Source organism: Berghia stephanieae, chromosome 12, assembly GCF_034508935.2.
Source record: "Berghia stephanieae isolate SIO BIC M18660-M18661 chromosome 12, UCSD_Bste_1.3, whole genome shotgun sequence".
In the NCBI taxonomy this organism is placed as follows: Eukaryota; Metazoa; Mollusca; class Gastropoda; order Nudibranchia; family Aeolidiidae; genus Berghia; species Berghia stephanieae.
In genome coordinates, this window is record NC_088371.1 from 2912517 (window position 1) to 2927516 (window position 15000).

Here is a 15000-nt window from a genome sequence, read left to right on the forward strand (position 1 = left end):
TAACAAATGACCCCTTTCCGCCTACACTACAACCCACAATCACAAAAGCCATAAATTTGAATAAAATTCCTAATCTGCTCCAATTCTTTCTTTTTTCATTATCTTTCATTATCATCGGGTTTCTTTGATTTTAGTCACAGTCAAAGAACGGAGTTGTAGGTTTGTTTACCCTAGCAACAGAATAATTAGATCCATAAAGTAGCACACATCGCTTTGTATACACGTCAGACTCGATAAAGCTCTTCAATCAATGTATACCTATATGCAGGTCTGACATCCGAACCCACTTTTGGGCCCAATTTAACATTGTTTCAGACTCAATCAAGCTCTTCAATCGTCTTGTACATATATGCAGGTCTGACATCCACACTCGTTTATGGCCCTTATTTAACATTATTGTAATGGATAATATTTTGTGTCATTTTTTGACATTTCCATTACAACAATGAGCCCAGAAGGAATTGTGTTATCAGACCTGCAAATAAGTGCGCGTCGTCTTCGATAATGTCTAATCGTTAGTGGCGAATTTCAGTTTTATTCTATCAAAATATATAAAATCAAAAATATATGAAATGCGCACTATTTTCTTATATTGAAGCCTAATTTTTGGCGTAATGACATATCGTGCGTCGCCATTATAATATAGTCATGATCAAAATAAATAAGTATTACACATTTAAAATGGTCCTCATATTCGAGGTACTCGTACACACACACACACACACAACCACACACACATACTCACACACATTCTCTCTCTCTCTCTCACACACACACACACACACACACACACAAACACGCTCACATACACGGCCATGCAATTCTTAACTCGAAGTCGTCAACGAATTTTGGAATAAATTATTTAAGGTTTTGTGTGTGTGTGTGTGTGTGTGTGTGTGTGTGTGTGTGTGTGTGTGAGGGAGGGGGTTTTGTATTGTTTCCGTTTTTCTTCTTTTTTTTATTTGTTTTTTTTTTTTTTAATTTTAATATTTTTGTTTGCTTATTGATTTTGCTTGGTTTTATTAATGTTTTTTGCTTTTTTTTTTTTTGTTTTGTTTGTTAGTTTGTTTTTTTTTTTTTTTTTTTTTTTTTGGGGGGGGGGGGGGGGGGGGGGGGGTTAGTTGGAAGAAATCGAGCAAGACAACATATAGATAGAATGCGCTTGGCCAAGGAGTTCACAACATTGCCATCCGGAAGTATAACGGACCGACACACAAACTCTGTGTAACCATGGACTTTTATAGTCTGGTTAATACAGTTTAGTGAGAAAAACTCACAAACGCGGATGGCAAAAACAATAACAAAGGCCTGAGTGACGTCATCTGCATACTATCTATAGATAGAATGAAGTTGACCTCAATCGGGTCTTTGTTATTATTTTTTGCCATCCGCGTTTATGAGTAATGCTCACTGAACCGTATTAACCAGACTATAAACGTTCATGGATACACACAGTTTTGTGTGTTGGTCCGTTATACTTCCGGATGGCAATGTTGTGAACTCCTTAGCCAAGCGCATTCTATCTATAGATATAACGGAATGGAATGCAGTCGAAGGCTTGAGGAAGAAAAATGTTTTTATTTAAATTAAAGGTCTTTATTGTTGAAAGATCGAGTTTATTGTAAGTACTCCTAATAAACAACAGGTTGTAAAGAGGTTAATAACGCACGAAAATTGAGGTGAAAAAACCCCCAAAAATCTAGAAGATAATCTCACTATTGGTAACCCCAAAAACCACATAGCCCAACAGCTTTTGTGACTTTTCAAAATATAAATATAAATAAATAATATTCCCTTTATTCATCCTCGAGGGGAAATTTGTCTTTAGGGTCTATTCCAAGGGAAGACTGGAATAACCCAGGCGTAAGCCGCAGTGCAGCGCCGCGAAGTGAGCATGGGCGAGGTGACTTGCTCAGAGCAACTCAACGAGGCGGGTGGCCGAACTCAGTACCTTTTGGGTACGAAGTATTGACCGTAACGCTGAGCTACGCTTCCCCCAATATGAAGACAAATTTAAATGAAAATGAGTTATACTAATTTTTGATCATGAGTATAATAAGAAAAATTATTGATAATGTGTTTTTATTGCATTGTCACAGCTTTGACATGATAAAAATCTTGATTTTATAATCTTTATCTATTCCCACCAACCGACGTGCACTTATTTGCAGGTCTGATAACCCAATTTATTATGGGCTCAATGTTGTATGGAAATCTCAAAATATATTGCACAATATTGTCCATGACAACAATGTTAAAATAGGCCCATGATTGCCTATCGGATGTCAGACCTGCATATTATGTACACATCGCTACCACCCCAAACACGGTATTCTGTGGGATTGGATCAGATGCTAAAAAGTGATTTTCTTTGAAAAATAAATAGCCGAGTGATTTGATAGTCTTTGTCATTTTAAAATCAGACTAGATCTATATCAATTGCCCTCTATCAACCATATTATCAAGGCAATTCGAAACCGACGTGTACATATATACAGATCTGACATCCGAACCCACTTATGGGCCTAGTTTAACATTGTTGTAATGGACAATATTTTGCGTCATATTTTTTTTTTTTTTTTTGGATTTCCATTACAACAATGAGCCCATAATGAATTGGGTTATCAGACCGACAAATAAGTGCACGTCGCTCTAAACGCCTACTTGTGACTAGCAAATTCCATTTTTGACATCTGAATCATCCCACTCTAATACCGTTGCGAAGCTGTGGGGCACATTTCTAAATTCCAAGTTTTGAGAGTTTTTTTTTAAAATTCATTCTTTGTTTGTTTTTTTTGTTTGTTTTTTTTTGTTTGTTTTTTTTTGTCTTTTGTTTTGTTTTGTTTTCGTTTTTTGTTGTTATTTGTTTGTTTGTTTTGGGGGTTATTTTTGGAAATGGGTGGGGGGGGGGGGGGGGGTTCTGTGTAGATTCTTAGAATTACAGGACGTAAAAGAGCGAGGATAGATGATGTTTACGACAAAATACAAAATTTAGACTAGAAAATAAGATGTCATCACTCTGAAGATCAATAATTACAGAAGATATTTATCCAGTCCTCCCCAAGATTGGTTTTACACTTCCAATGAGATTTGAACCAGTTTTTTGACATCACACCTTTGTTCCCTATATTCTTGAGCTTTTTAAAACTTGAGCTTTAATATAGCGCAATATCCAATAAACGTTTTCAAAGCGCTTTACATGGGTTTCCTGGCCAACAGGAAGACGTAACATGTAGCCTGTTAGGCGATATTGCATTTTTTCCAACAGAGACAACGCTGTTAACGGCCAGGTACTCATTTAACACCTGTGTACGGTGAGAGAATTTGAGTAAAGAGCCTTTTCCAAGGACTCAACTACGCGCCTAGCGAGGCTCGAACCCAGGACCTTCCGATCCGAAAGAGAGTGTCATACCACAAGACCACATAGCCTCTGGGAGGCCAGGAGAGTCAACAGAACGAATCAGGAATGCACAAGGGAACGTGTGAAGCGAATGTTCTAACCTACCATGCCAACTGTGTTTTTGTGATCGCCAGACACTGAAATAAAGGGGTTCTAAATTCAATAGAAATGTTGCGCTGTATAGAAAGAAAGACTAGGTGGTGACCAGAGAGTTTAGTACCAACTACAATAGAACTATTGTCCTAGTCATTGTATGAACATAAAAAATATATATGTAATTTCTCAGACTGTGTCACGGCTTCACGCATTCTGCGCATAATATAGAACGTTGGCTTCCGGTCCTTGCTTGCTCTGTGTCGGTCTTCTCGTCTCGTTCGGGCTGGCAGCAACCTCAGTCTTTAACCTTTTGAAGGCGAGATTTGCTTAAAACAAATATTATGTCTTAAGTAATGATTCGGTCCCATGAACTTTGAGCTGACTCTTTTAGCTTTGCTTTTGTGTAAAACGTGTTTGACTCTTATACACTATTTGACATCATTGTCCATATTATGCTGTCGTCCATTTTATTCAAGTCTGGACTCATTGGAGGCCGTTGAATCTTTAGAAATAAATCAAATATTATTATTTTTGCGTCGTATTGAAAATGATGTAGCATTGTTAAAGGGAAAACTAATTCCAGAATCTATCCCACTAGGCCATTTGGTTTTAAACAGACAGACGGGGTAAATGTGTACGCTAGTCACACAACACTGCTAAAAACACGCAAGTTTGGAAACTTTTGATATCGTAGTTTTTATCCGACTTTGGTATAACTGGCAGAGTTTCTTAACCAATCATAGATTTTTAATTGAAATTAGCAAGTATTAACTTAGGGTATTTTGCTTCTTGTTTGCAAATTTTCGATGGTTACTGATTTTTTCTTCGTATTGAAACAGCGTCACAATTTTTCCAAGTTTGGCTAAGAAACTCACAAAATTGCCATCCTGAGGTATAACGAACCACACAAAATTATGTGTAACCATGAACGTTTATAGTCTGGTTAGTACATTTTGGTGAGAATTACTCATAAACGTGGATGACAAAACATGATTACAAAGACCTGAGTGACGTCAACTTCATTCTATCTATAAGTATAGCAGTTCTATCATAATTTGGGACGCCGCCGTTATAGAGGTAACAAGTTCTTTGATTCGTCTTAGAAAAGGAGTAATTTCTCGGAGGTTGTCGAGTCTTATTGACTGTTACAGCAACCCAATCCAAACTCAAAGACCGGTGGCCAGATCAATCAAAAACCCATTTTCACTCCCACAAAAGATCTCCCCTTTCTCCTTTCAAGATTTCCACTGTGCCAAATTAACACCTCTATGACACGCAATTTTCGTGGGCAGTTGACAACAGCTGACCCCGGGGTCGAGCGATCTCTTGAACTCTCTTGTGGGTAATGAAAAGCAAGGACTCCTTCAGGGTTAGCCAGGTCGGAGGTTAACGGACAGTTACGTCATCAACATGGCGGCGGTTGCTGGAAGTTCAAAGGAGAGAGAGGGGGGGGGGAGAGAATGAAAGAGAAAGAGAGAGAGAGGGGGGAGGGAGAGAGAAAGAGAGAGAGAATGAAAGAGAAAGAGAGAGAGAGAGAAATAGAGACAAAGACAGAAAGAAAGAGAGAGAGAGAGAGAGAGAGAGAAAGAGGGGGGAGAGAGAGAGAAAGAAAGAGAGAGAGAGAGAGAGAGAGAGAGAGAGAGAGAGAGAGAGAGAGAGATGATAAAAGCTCTTTTAGTACTTTGAAAGATTCTTCCAAACGACGAAGGTCTATAATTTCTCTGTCTTGGGGGGGGGGGAGAGAAAGAGAGAGAGAGAATGAAAGAGAAAGAGATAAATAAACCCTTTACAAATAAAACCACAAGCTTTCATATTCCGCAATATCTACTAAACGGGCTAAAAGCGCTTTTCAGGGAGTCATAAACCAACTGCAACACTTGACATGTAAGACAAGACATGGCGTCTTTTAGGCGCTATTACAACGAATTATTTTCAGCAGAAAAAATTGTATGGCCGTTTCGGGTTTCCCCTTTATCAACAGACAGGCAAAGACGCTTAATAAGATACCGAATAATAGGTAGAAATGGATTTTAATAAATTTTTATAGCCATCACTACCTACAACCTACTTATTGAGCATAGCGAAAACTTTAATATGCGCTATATGAATGGGCCTATTCGTCACCCTCCTTTTTAAAAATATAGAAAGTGTTTTATTTACAATGTGGAAATGTAGCTTGTATCTGTACGTCCATTAAAAAGTCTGTTTAGAGTCAACTAATGTCGAACACGTTTATAACAGGCAAATATCAAATAATCAAATATCAAAGTACTGCGAAGCGCATTGAGCATGGTGAAAACATTGATAAATGCGCTATAATATAAATAATTGAACACGAAACGACGGAGGACGAAGATATTTGAGTGGCTCCAATTTTATTTTTGAAAGTTGTCAGAGAAATTAGAAATCAGGATAATATGGGAATTATAAAAATTGTCCCAACTATCGGGAACCTCTGTGCTGTAATGAAGCACATCTGGCTGGTAATCAGAAGGTCTGAGGTTCAATCCCCAGTTGAGGTCGACTGTCTTTGGGGGGGGGGGGGGGTTATTTTTTTCTTGTAATTTTTTTCTTTCTTCGTCTGTCACCTTTTCATACCAAAGCGTTAAGTCCTTGTCGTTCCTATAGTGTCAGCTAATCAGTTACCGTGTCTGCGTCACTCACTTGCTGAACTATTGAATACAACTCACGATTTGTTTTCTTTTGTGGTCGTAGACTCAGCTTTTGACTTACCTATAGATAGAATGCGCTTGGCCAAGGAGTTCACATTTGCCATCCGGAAGTATAACGGACCAACACACAAACTCTGTGTAACCATGAACGTTTATAGTCTGGTTAATACAGTTTAGTGAGAACAACTCACAAACGCGGATGGCAAAAAACAATAACAAAGGCCTGAGTGACGTCATCTTCGAACTATCTATATTTTTTTTTTGTCAGTGTCAGGCTATGAGTTTACGGAAAAAAAGATAGTTTTTATATAGCGCAATATCAACTCGAAGTCTCAAAACGCTTTACAAGGGTCCCAAGCCAACAGCAACACTTAGCATGTAGGACGAGACTTGACGCTTCATGGCTGAAGAAGGGATTTTAGCACGAAATGTTCCGAGTTAAGTATCTCCTCATTTTGTTAAATATGTTTGGTTTTTTGTTTTGTTTTTTTGGTGTGAACTTGAGCAAATCAGCACTCTACTCTCTTTCTTACTTTGCGGCGCTGAGCTGCGGCTGACACTTGGGTGACTAAAATCATCCTTCCATTGGAATAACCTCGAAAGAATAAAACAAAATCACATTAGTGATGGTGGAAGGGACTTTACTTGTTATTATCGTCTATTTATAGATAGAATGCGCTTGGCCAAGGAGTTCACAACATTGCCATCCGGAAGTATAACGGACCAACACACAAACCATGTGTAACCATGAACTTTTATAGTCTGGCTAATACAGTTTAGTGAGAACAACTCACAAACGCGGATGGCAAAAACAATAACAAAGGCCTGAGTGACGTCATCTGCATACTATCTATAAAGACAGCCAATTAGTAACACAGTAGAAAAATATAATATATTACAATCTCTACCTAACTCATTATATTTTGTCAGTACGTTAGTCTGTCTGTTTGTCAGTGTCTGTCAGTTAGTCAGTATGTCAATTTGTCCGTCAGTGTGTGTCTGTAGTTTGCCAGTCTGGTTGTCTTGCTTCCTGTCATGCGCAGAGACGGGAATATGACGGCTGTATCATAAAGGGGAATTAGTTTTATGAACCTGTACCCAGTTACCTGTCCAGCTTATCTCCAATGAGACAGGCCCCAGTAACAGAAACACGGATACACATTATAACATTCAGTTTTAACATGTCGAGTCGATTTGGTATTATGTTTGGATTTGTTTTTTTGTTGTTGTTGTTGTTTGTTTGTTTGTTGGTTTGTTTGTTTGTTTTTAAGGGTTTTACGGGCACTTGCGACACAATAAGGTCATTTCAGCGCCAGTAAAAAGGAAGAGAATGGGATAGTAAAAAGTTCTAGAATTACAATTAAAGCACCCAAGAGAAAGCAAGACAAAGGGGAATTGGGAACAAATAGGGATCAGATGTAGATTCCAAGAGCACACCATCAATGTACTTAGTTTGAGATCATCTATAGATAGTTCGAAGATGACGTCACTCAGGCCTTTGTTATTGTTTTTGCCATCCGCGTTTGTGAGTTGTTCTCACTAATCTGTATTAACCAGACTATAAAAGTTCATGGCTACACAGAGTTTGTGTGTTGGTCCGTTATACTTCCGGATGGCATTGTTGTGAACTTCTTGGCCAAGTGCATTCTATCTATAGACAGTAAGTTTTGGACGACAGCAAGCCTGTGTTACCGGACACTTATAAAAGGCTTTTTCTATCAATTTGGTCTGAAATTTGGCATTTATTGAATTAAGCCTATATGTGACCCTTCGCCTCAAAACGGTATTATATCTGGATGATTAAGATGCTGAAAATTTAATTTATAGCCCAAAATATCCGAGTTGGGTTGAGTTTAAATATTTCATTGAGGAGAATGCTTCGACAAGGAAGACTCTGGAAAGAGGAAACGAGTTTCATGGAGCCGGGGTTTATCTCAATTTCTATAGCGTGAGACCGACAATAGCAATTGTTTGTTACCCTTTGGATGAGACGGTAGTCTATCACAAAATACTTTCCCACCAAATCTAGCAGACCCAGCAAACCACCAACCACGACTGGGTGGACACGGCTGAGGGTCAGAACATGAAATAATCTCGACTTGAATCAAGTGTGCTCTACCAACTGAGCCATCGTACCCCCCCCCCCCCCACCCCACCCTCCCCAACACTTTGCTCAACATTTTGACAAGTTATGACACATCATAATTATTGATGTATTAACCCTTAAACCGCCAGGCTTGGTTCTATCCAAATCAAATCATGCAATATTCAGAATATCATGGCTGTTCTTAAAGAGGTAAATTCATATTACAGCCTTCTTAAAGGCGGTTTTTGGCGTATGACAGTTCACTGAATTCTGATTTTTCTCCTCGATATGGGCCATGATAGGATGGGCAGCCTTTGAATAGCCGTTGTCAAAACCTAAACATTTGACAGTAACATAGACCTTTAGAAAATAAAACGTGGATACCTGCCTTATAAAACTTACCCAGCAGAAAAATTGATTTCTTAAACTCAAACAAGCCCTCTACAAAACAGTGTTTTGTTCTTATTAATTAAACAAAGATCATTCTTCAAAGTTTGTGACGTACAAAATAAATCTGAAAAAGTAAAATGTATAGATAGTTCGAAGATGACGTCACTCAGGTCTTTGTTATTGTTTTTTGCCATCCGCGTTTATGAGTAATGCTCACTGAACTGTATTAACCTGACTATAAACATTCATGGATACACACAGTTTTGTGTGTTGGTCCGTTAGACTTCCGGATGGCAATGGTATGAGCTTCTTAGCCAAGCGCATACTATCTGGTCCGTTATACTTCCGGATGGCAATGTTATGAGCTTCTTAGCCAAGCGCATACTATCTATATCGAGTCGTAACAAACGTGACGATTTTTTCTGTAGATGTGAATCGTTATTAGGCTACAGAAAAAATCGTCACGTTTGTTACGACTCGATATAGATAGTGGAAGGGGTTACGTTAGAAAAATGTTTTAGTCAAAATGAGAAGAAGAAGAAAAAGTCTTTTTTGTGTGTGGGGTTAATAAGGCCAGTCGGGCCCATCATAGACTGACAAGGCCCTAATCCAGTTTGATCCACTGTAACGGTTCGAGTCTGTCGTAAACTGACCACCGCCGGGTCCTTCTCACTGTCATCCCCCGGACTGACTACGGCGATAAAAGGGGATTAAACCCGCGACTGCTACGTTACGCTGAGTCTCAAGACTGCACTCGTTCACCTCGCCTTGGCGTTTTGTTTTGTTGTTTTGTTTTTTTGCTAGTTTTTTTTTTTTTTTTTTTTTGGTTTTTGGTTTTGTTTTGTTTAGTTTTTTGCTTTGTTTTGTTTTCTTTTTTGTTTTTTTTGTTTTTTTTTTTTTTGTTTTATTTTTACTCAGTTGTTGTACGTAACTGCAACAAATTGCTTTGTGTTGTTGTTGTTGTTGTTGTTGTTGTGTGCTTGTTACTCTTGTTGTTGTTGTTGTTGTAATTGTTGTTGTTGCACTTGTTATTGGTTTATGTTATTGTGTGGTTTTGGTTATGAAGTATTTTTTGACCTTTCGTTGGTATTACAAATAATAAAATAAGAAGTAATTAACCAGTAGATTTTTGACCAATCAAATCATGGAATTTGTGACACACCTTCACACGTGCTCGGACAAACAAACTCTCTGATCATTGTTATTGTTTTTATACGGTCAGATGGGTGACTAGTTATCACACGTTTTTCTCAATCATATAAAATACGTTTAAGTTTACACTTAGTTTTCTGTGTTGGTTCCTATTTATCAAGCGGTAGACCAGTGGGTATTTTACTTAGACACATGACATCGATGTGAAAACCTGTATAATTTGCTATGTTTACCAATCACTGCCATTGTTTACATTATGACGACTGTCCGAGAGGCGTGGTTATCTAAGTGTCTATTCATTTATATTTCAAACGGCCAGATACTGGATAGAATGATTTAAATTCAATTCAATATCTTTTGACTTTTAGTTGGTAGAGGCATACAATAGGCCAAATCTAACAGACTCAGCTACCCAGCATTCACTGTTTGGTGGACAGGGAGGGGAGGGGGGGGGGGGTCAGGAAAATATATCGACTGCACCCGGAATCGATCTCGGTCCCTTTGCGTGTGAAGCGAGTGCTCTATTAACTGAGCTATCGGTAACCCCTTTATTTCTTAAACAGGTTGATTAAATTATATTAAACTATCAACACTGATTGTTTAGCTAATTTCTCATATATTGTTTTAACGGTTATGTCTTCCCCAGAGATGCAACCAAAAGCTGAACTCATTGGCCTTCTCAGTGGTAAACCAGTGGCCAGGCGTCAAGCTGAGGGTGACGGAAGCCTGGGACGAGGACAATTTCCACGCCCACAACTCCCTCCATTACGAAGGTCGGGCTGTCGACATCACGACGTCTGACAGAGATCGCTCCAAGTACGGGATGCTGGCAAGACTGGCCGTGGAAGCTGGGTTTGACTGGGTCTACTACGAAAGTAGGGGACATATTCATTGTTCTGTGAAATCTGGTGAGTACATAATTGATTAAATCCGGCCGGTCTGAGCTACGATCCTTGTTGTCGAAATCGAAATAGCTGCTCAGTCGATAGAGCACTCGATTCACATAGAATCGATCAAGTATCGATCTGGTGATACAGTCAACTTCTGTTGGTTCTTATTTTTCTTGTGTTTTTTTTTTTTTTTTTTTTTTTTTTTTTTTTTTTTTTTTTGGGGGGGGGGGGGGGGTTGCCACTCTATCCACATAGCAGAGAATTTACCTCACTTGTTTGGTTTGTTTTTTTATTTTTGTTTTTTTTTTTTGTTTTTTTTTTGTTTATGTTTTGTTTTGTTTTTTTGTTGTTTTTTTTTGTTTTGTTTTGTTTTGTTTTGTTTTTTTGTTTTTTTTTTTTTGGGGGGGGGGGGGTTGCTGCATGGATGTGGGGAAAGAAGGCTACCATAGTTAGTAGAGATCAGTTCATTTTATCCGGACCCAGATTGATTCGTGTTTATTTAAACCAGACTTTGATTCATTGGTTTATATACGGAGACAACGGGACAGGGCGAAAGGTCTATTTTAAGCGTGATCTTATCTTGAGCAAATTTATCCTACGTGGACTCCACTGTAGATGGCATAGATCCTTGTTTCAAGGATAAGTATTGAAGAATAAGAATAAGTCTTGTTCGATTTAAGATAGTTGTGGAACCAAAAGCTTGGCAGTTGTGATATTACATCATCATCATCATCATTGCCTTTTTCACCCTGGGTCAGGGTATAGGCCACAGACAAACAGTTTCCATCCTTCTCTATCCTGAGCCAACTTTTTTATCTCATTCCAGGTCTTACCACTTCTCTGTATATCAGCTTCTTTAAATTCTGTAATTCCAGAAACTCTTCGGTCGCCCAAGCTAAAAAAAAGGATTTAGTTTGTCTGTCTGTGTTTCTGTAACGGTTTGAGTTTAACGGAAAGGGGTGTTAACCCTTTGCCAACCCCCAGGACCAGGTGACTCAAAGATGGGGGAATCACACACCATTAGTCGCCTTTTACGACACGCTGGCTTGGCGTTGGGCTATTCTTGACCCTCTCAGTTGAGGGACCCCGGACACCACACGGGGTGTGATATTACATACCTTTTTTTATTTAGATTTTATATAGCGCAATTTTCAATTCATTTGCTCGAAGGATCCCAAGCCAATAGGTTGCGAAACATCGCTCCCGTAAGGTAGATAAATACAACGCTGTTACTAGTCATTTACTCATTTTACACCTGAATACGTTGACAGAATGTGAGTAAAGAAACGTTTTCAAGACCTCAACTTTGCGCCTTTCAAGGCCGTGCTGGAACCAGGGTCCTTAAGTTCAGAAGGCGAGTGCCATACCAGAGTCACCACAAACCAGTGTTGGGCATATCGTATCGCAATATCGATATATCGATATGAATGACAATATCGAATCATATCGATTTCAAAATGCCATATCGTTTTCGATATATATTAAGCTCGCAGTTTACCAGGGCTGCATGGATGGCCCCGTGCATGGATGGCCAAAAAGGACACACATATAATAATTTCTTCATTTATTGTTTTTATCGACTTTTAATAATGGAGCCAAAAACAACACAAAATCAGTATACAACGAAAAACAATGGAGAAACGAAGAACTTTTTTCGTGAATAGAGGGGTAGGGGTTTGGGAGGGGTGGGGGACAAGCATGTTTTTCGAAAAATTTAATCGATTTTCAATATATCGATATACAATTTCTTTGCATCGATAAATATCGATATATCGATATTTCAAATGGCTAAATATCGTGTCGTATCGATATCGAACTTTTGTCATATCGCCCAACACAAGTTGTAGCCGCCCCTTTTAACCAAACCTTGAGTGTTATGCTCTAATTTTCGCGATGTAACGAGACGCACGCGTCATTAAATCAAAGCCGTTTGATTGGCTGCGATCATAATGAATGGAGAGGGGGTCTTGATGTTAAACCATTATTTAAATTGGAGGTCTATGTTAATGTTAATGTTATGTTTGCAGGGGAATGCAAATCCTGCATCTTTCATTAACAATCCCGTGTTTGTCTGTTTGCCACCCTCAGGTGGTTAAACACAGATCGTGTGTGTATGTAGGGATACAGCTTTGTAGATACAAGGACAACACGCTCGTGTGCTTAGGGATCTGTGTAGATAATAGCCTTTAGATGGGTAAGTTATGACATAATTGCCTTCTTGGGGAGAATTGCGTTTTATTGCTTCTTAGAAAGCATATTTCATTCTTTTATTCTTTATATATATATATATATATATATATATATATATATATATATATATATATATATATATATATATAATTGGCAAGGGTATTTTGCATAATGTTTGGTAGTTGGTCCTTGATCTGGTGCATGATGAAGAGACCCAAAAATACCCTATATATATAATATATATATATATATATATATATATATATATATATATATATATATAAGTGTGTGTGTTTGTTTGTATGTGTGCGTGCGTGTATCAGTAGAATATACTTTTTTTCATAATATGTTCATTAAAAAATAAGTTCGTTTTGGTTGTATCAAAATGAGGAATTTGCATGAATGTTAGTTTTTATCCCGTTCCGGAATGGAGCGAGTTAAAGCCTCTGACTAAATCTTGGTGTCAAATAGACAAGAAAGGAATTCTCCTGGCGTTGGCTGTTGAGTCGTGGGATATTTACTCTTTTATAATAATAAGTTACTTACTCTCAGGGCCGTACTGGAACCAGGGTCCTACAGTTCAAAAGGCGAATGTCATACCAGAGTCACCACAAACATGTGTTGTAGCGTAGCTGCTCTTTTTAATAGTTTTGGGCGTATCGTATCATAATAACGATATATCGATATGAATGACAATATCGAATCATATCGATATCAAAATGCCAATTCGATATCGATATATATTAAGCTCGCAGTTTACCAGGGCTGTCGGATGGCCACATGCATGGCCACATTAGTGCGGCTATGTGGACTAGTGGTATGACGCTCGCTTTTGGATCGGAAGGTCCTGGGCCCGCCCTCGGCGCATAGTTGAGTCTTTGGAAAAGACTCTTTACGCACATTCTCTCACGGTACTCAGGTGTAAAAATGAGTACCTGGCCGTTACCAGAGTTGTCTCTGTCGGGAAAAATATGTAATATCGCCTACCAGGCGTCATTTCTCATTCTTTATGTTGCTGTTGGTCAAGGACCCTTTGAAAAGCGCTTAGAGCACGTTATATGGATGTTGCGCTATATAAAAAGCTCAAGTCTTTATGATATAAAAATAAAATTCATCTCGATCTATGAGGCTAAAAAATGTCCACGTCACACTTAAAAATGAAAATAAAATAATTCTCTTTATTCATCCCTAAGGGGAACTTTTTCATTAGAATCTATTTATTCCAAGGGTAGACTGGAATAACACAGGCGTCAGCCGCAGTGCAGCGCCGCAAAGTGAGCTAAGGGCTAGGTGACTTGCTCAAGGCCACACAGCGTGGCGGGAACGAAGCAAAGACCGTACGACTGAGCCACGCTGCTCCAAAAAAAGAGGAAATCCACAGCTGATTTCTGACAGAGCCTTGAACGTCTCCAATAGATAGAACGAAGTTGACGTCACTCAGGTCTTTGTTATTGCTTTTTGCCATCCACGTTTATGCGAAATTCTCACTAAACTGTATTAACCAGACTATAAACGTTCATGGTTACACACAGTTTTGTGTGTTGGTCCGTTATACTTCCGGATGGCAATATTATGAACTTCTCTTTTAGCCAAGAGCATACTATCTGTAAACCAGACTATAAACGTTTAAGGTGACATAGTTTTGTGTGTTATACTTCCGGAGGGCAATGTTCTGAGTTTCTTAGCCAAGCTCACACTATCTATAGATAATGAATAATTTTGTCATTGTACACGAGAAGGCAACTAACAGACAACTCTGACTGTATGATATAAAAATTTAATTCATCTCGATCTATGAGGTGAAAAAAATGTTCACGTCACACTCGAGAAACCCCACGGCTGATTTCTCCCCGAGCCTTGAACGTCTCCAAAATCAATTGCCATTTTTCCAGGCGTGATTTATGGCGCTGAGCACCGAGTCGTTCATCACTGGCTCTTTGAAACGTCTCCGATTGAGAGCCAAAATCAGACAAAACAAACATCTTAACATTTTATCGTTTGGCCCCTTTTGGTCTCAATGAGATTTTTATTGTTCAGATTGGCCTCTGTGTAAACAAGCATGTCGGATATGCCTCGGAGATTCGGCGTAATTTCTCTATTTTATTCCATGTAGAATTATAATGT

General features: G+C 38.7%; 1 protein-coding gene across 1 annotated transcript in view; it reads left to right on the forward strand.

Annotated features, from left to right (window-relative positions):
* The window catches only part of LOC144958310 (sonic hedgehog protein-like), a gene marked incomplete in the record, with an annotated part of 75812 nt that overhangs the window by 45382 nt on the left and 15430 nt on the right, over positions 1–15000 (forward strand). The window contains 1 exon segment of the mRNA XM_078890198.1: positions 10443–10704. Within this exon segment, the coding sequence (XP_078746324.1) occupies positions 10443–10704 (262 nt within the window).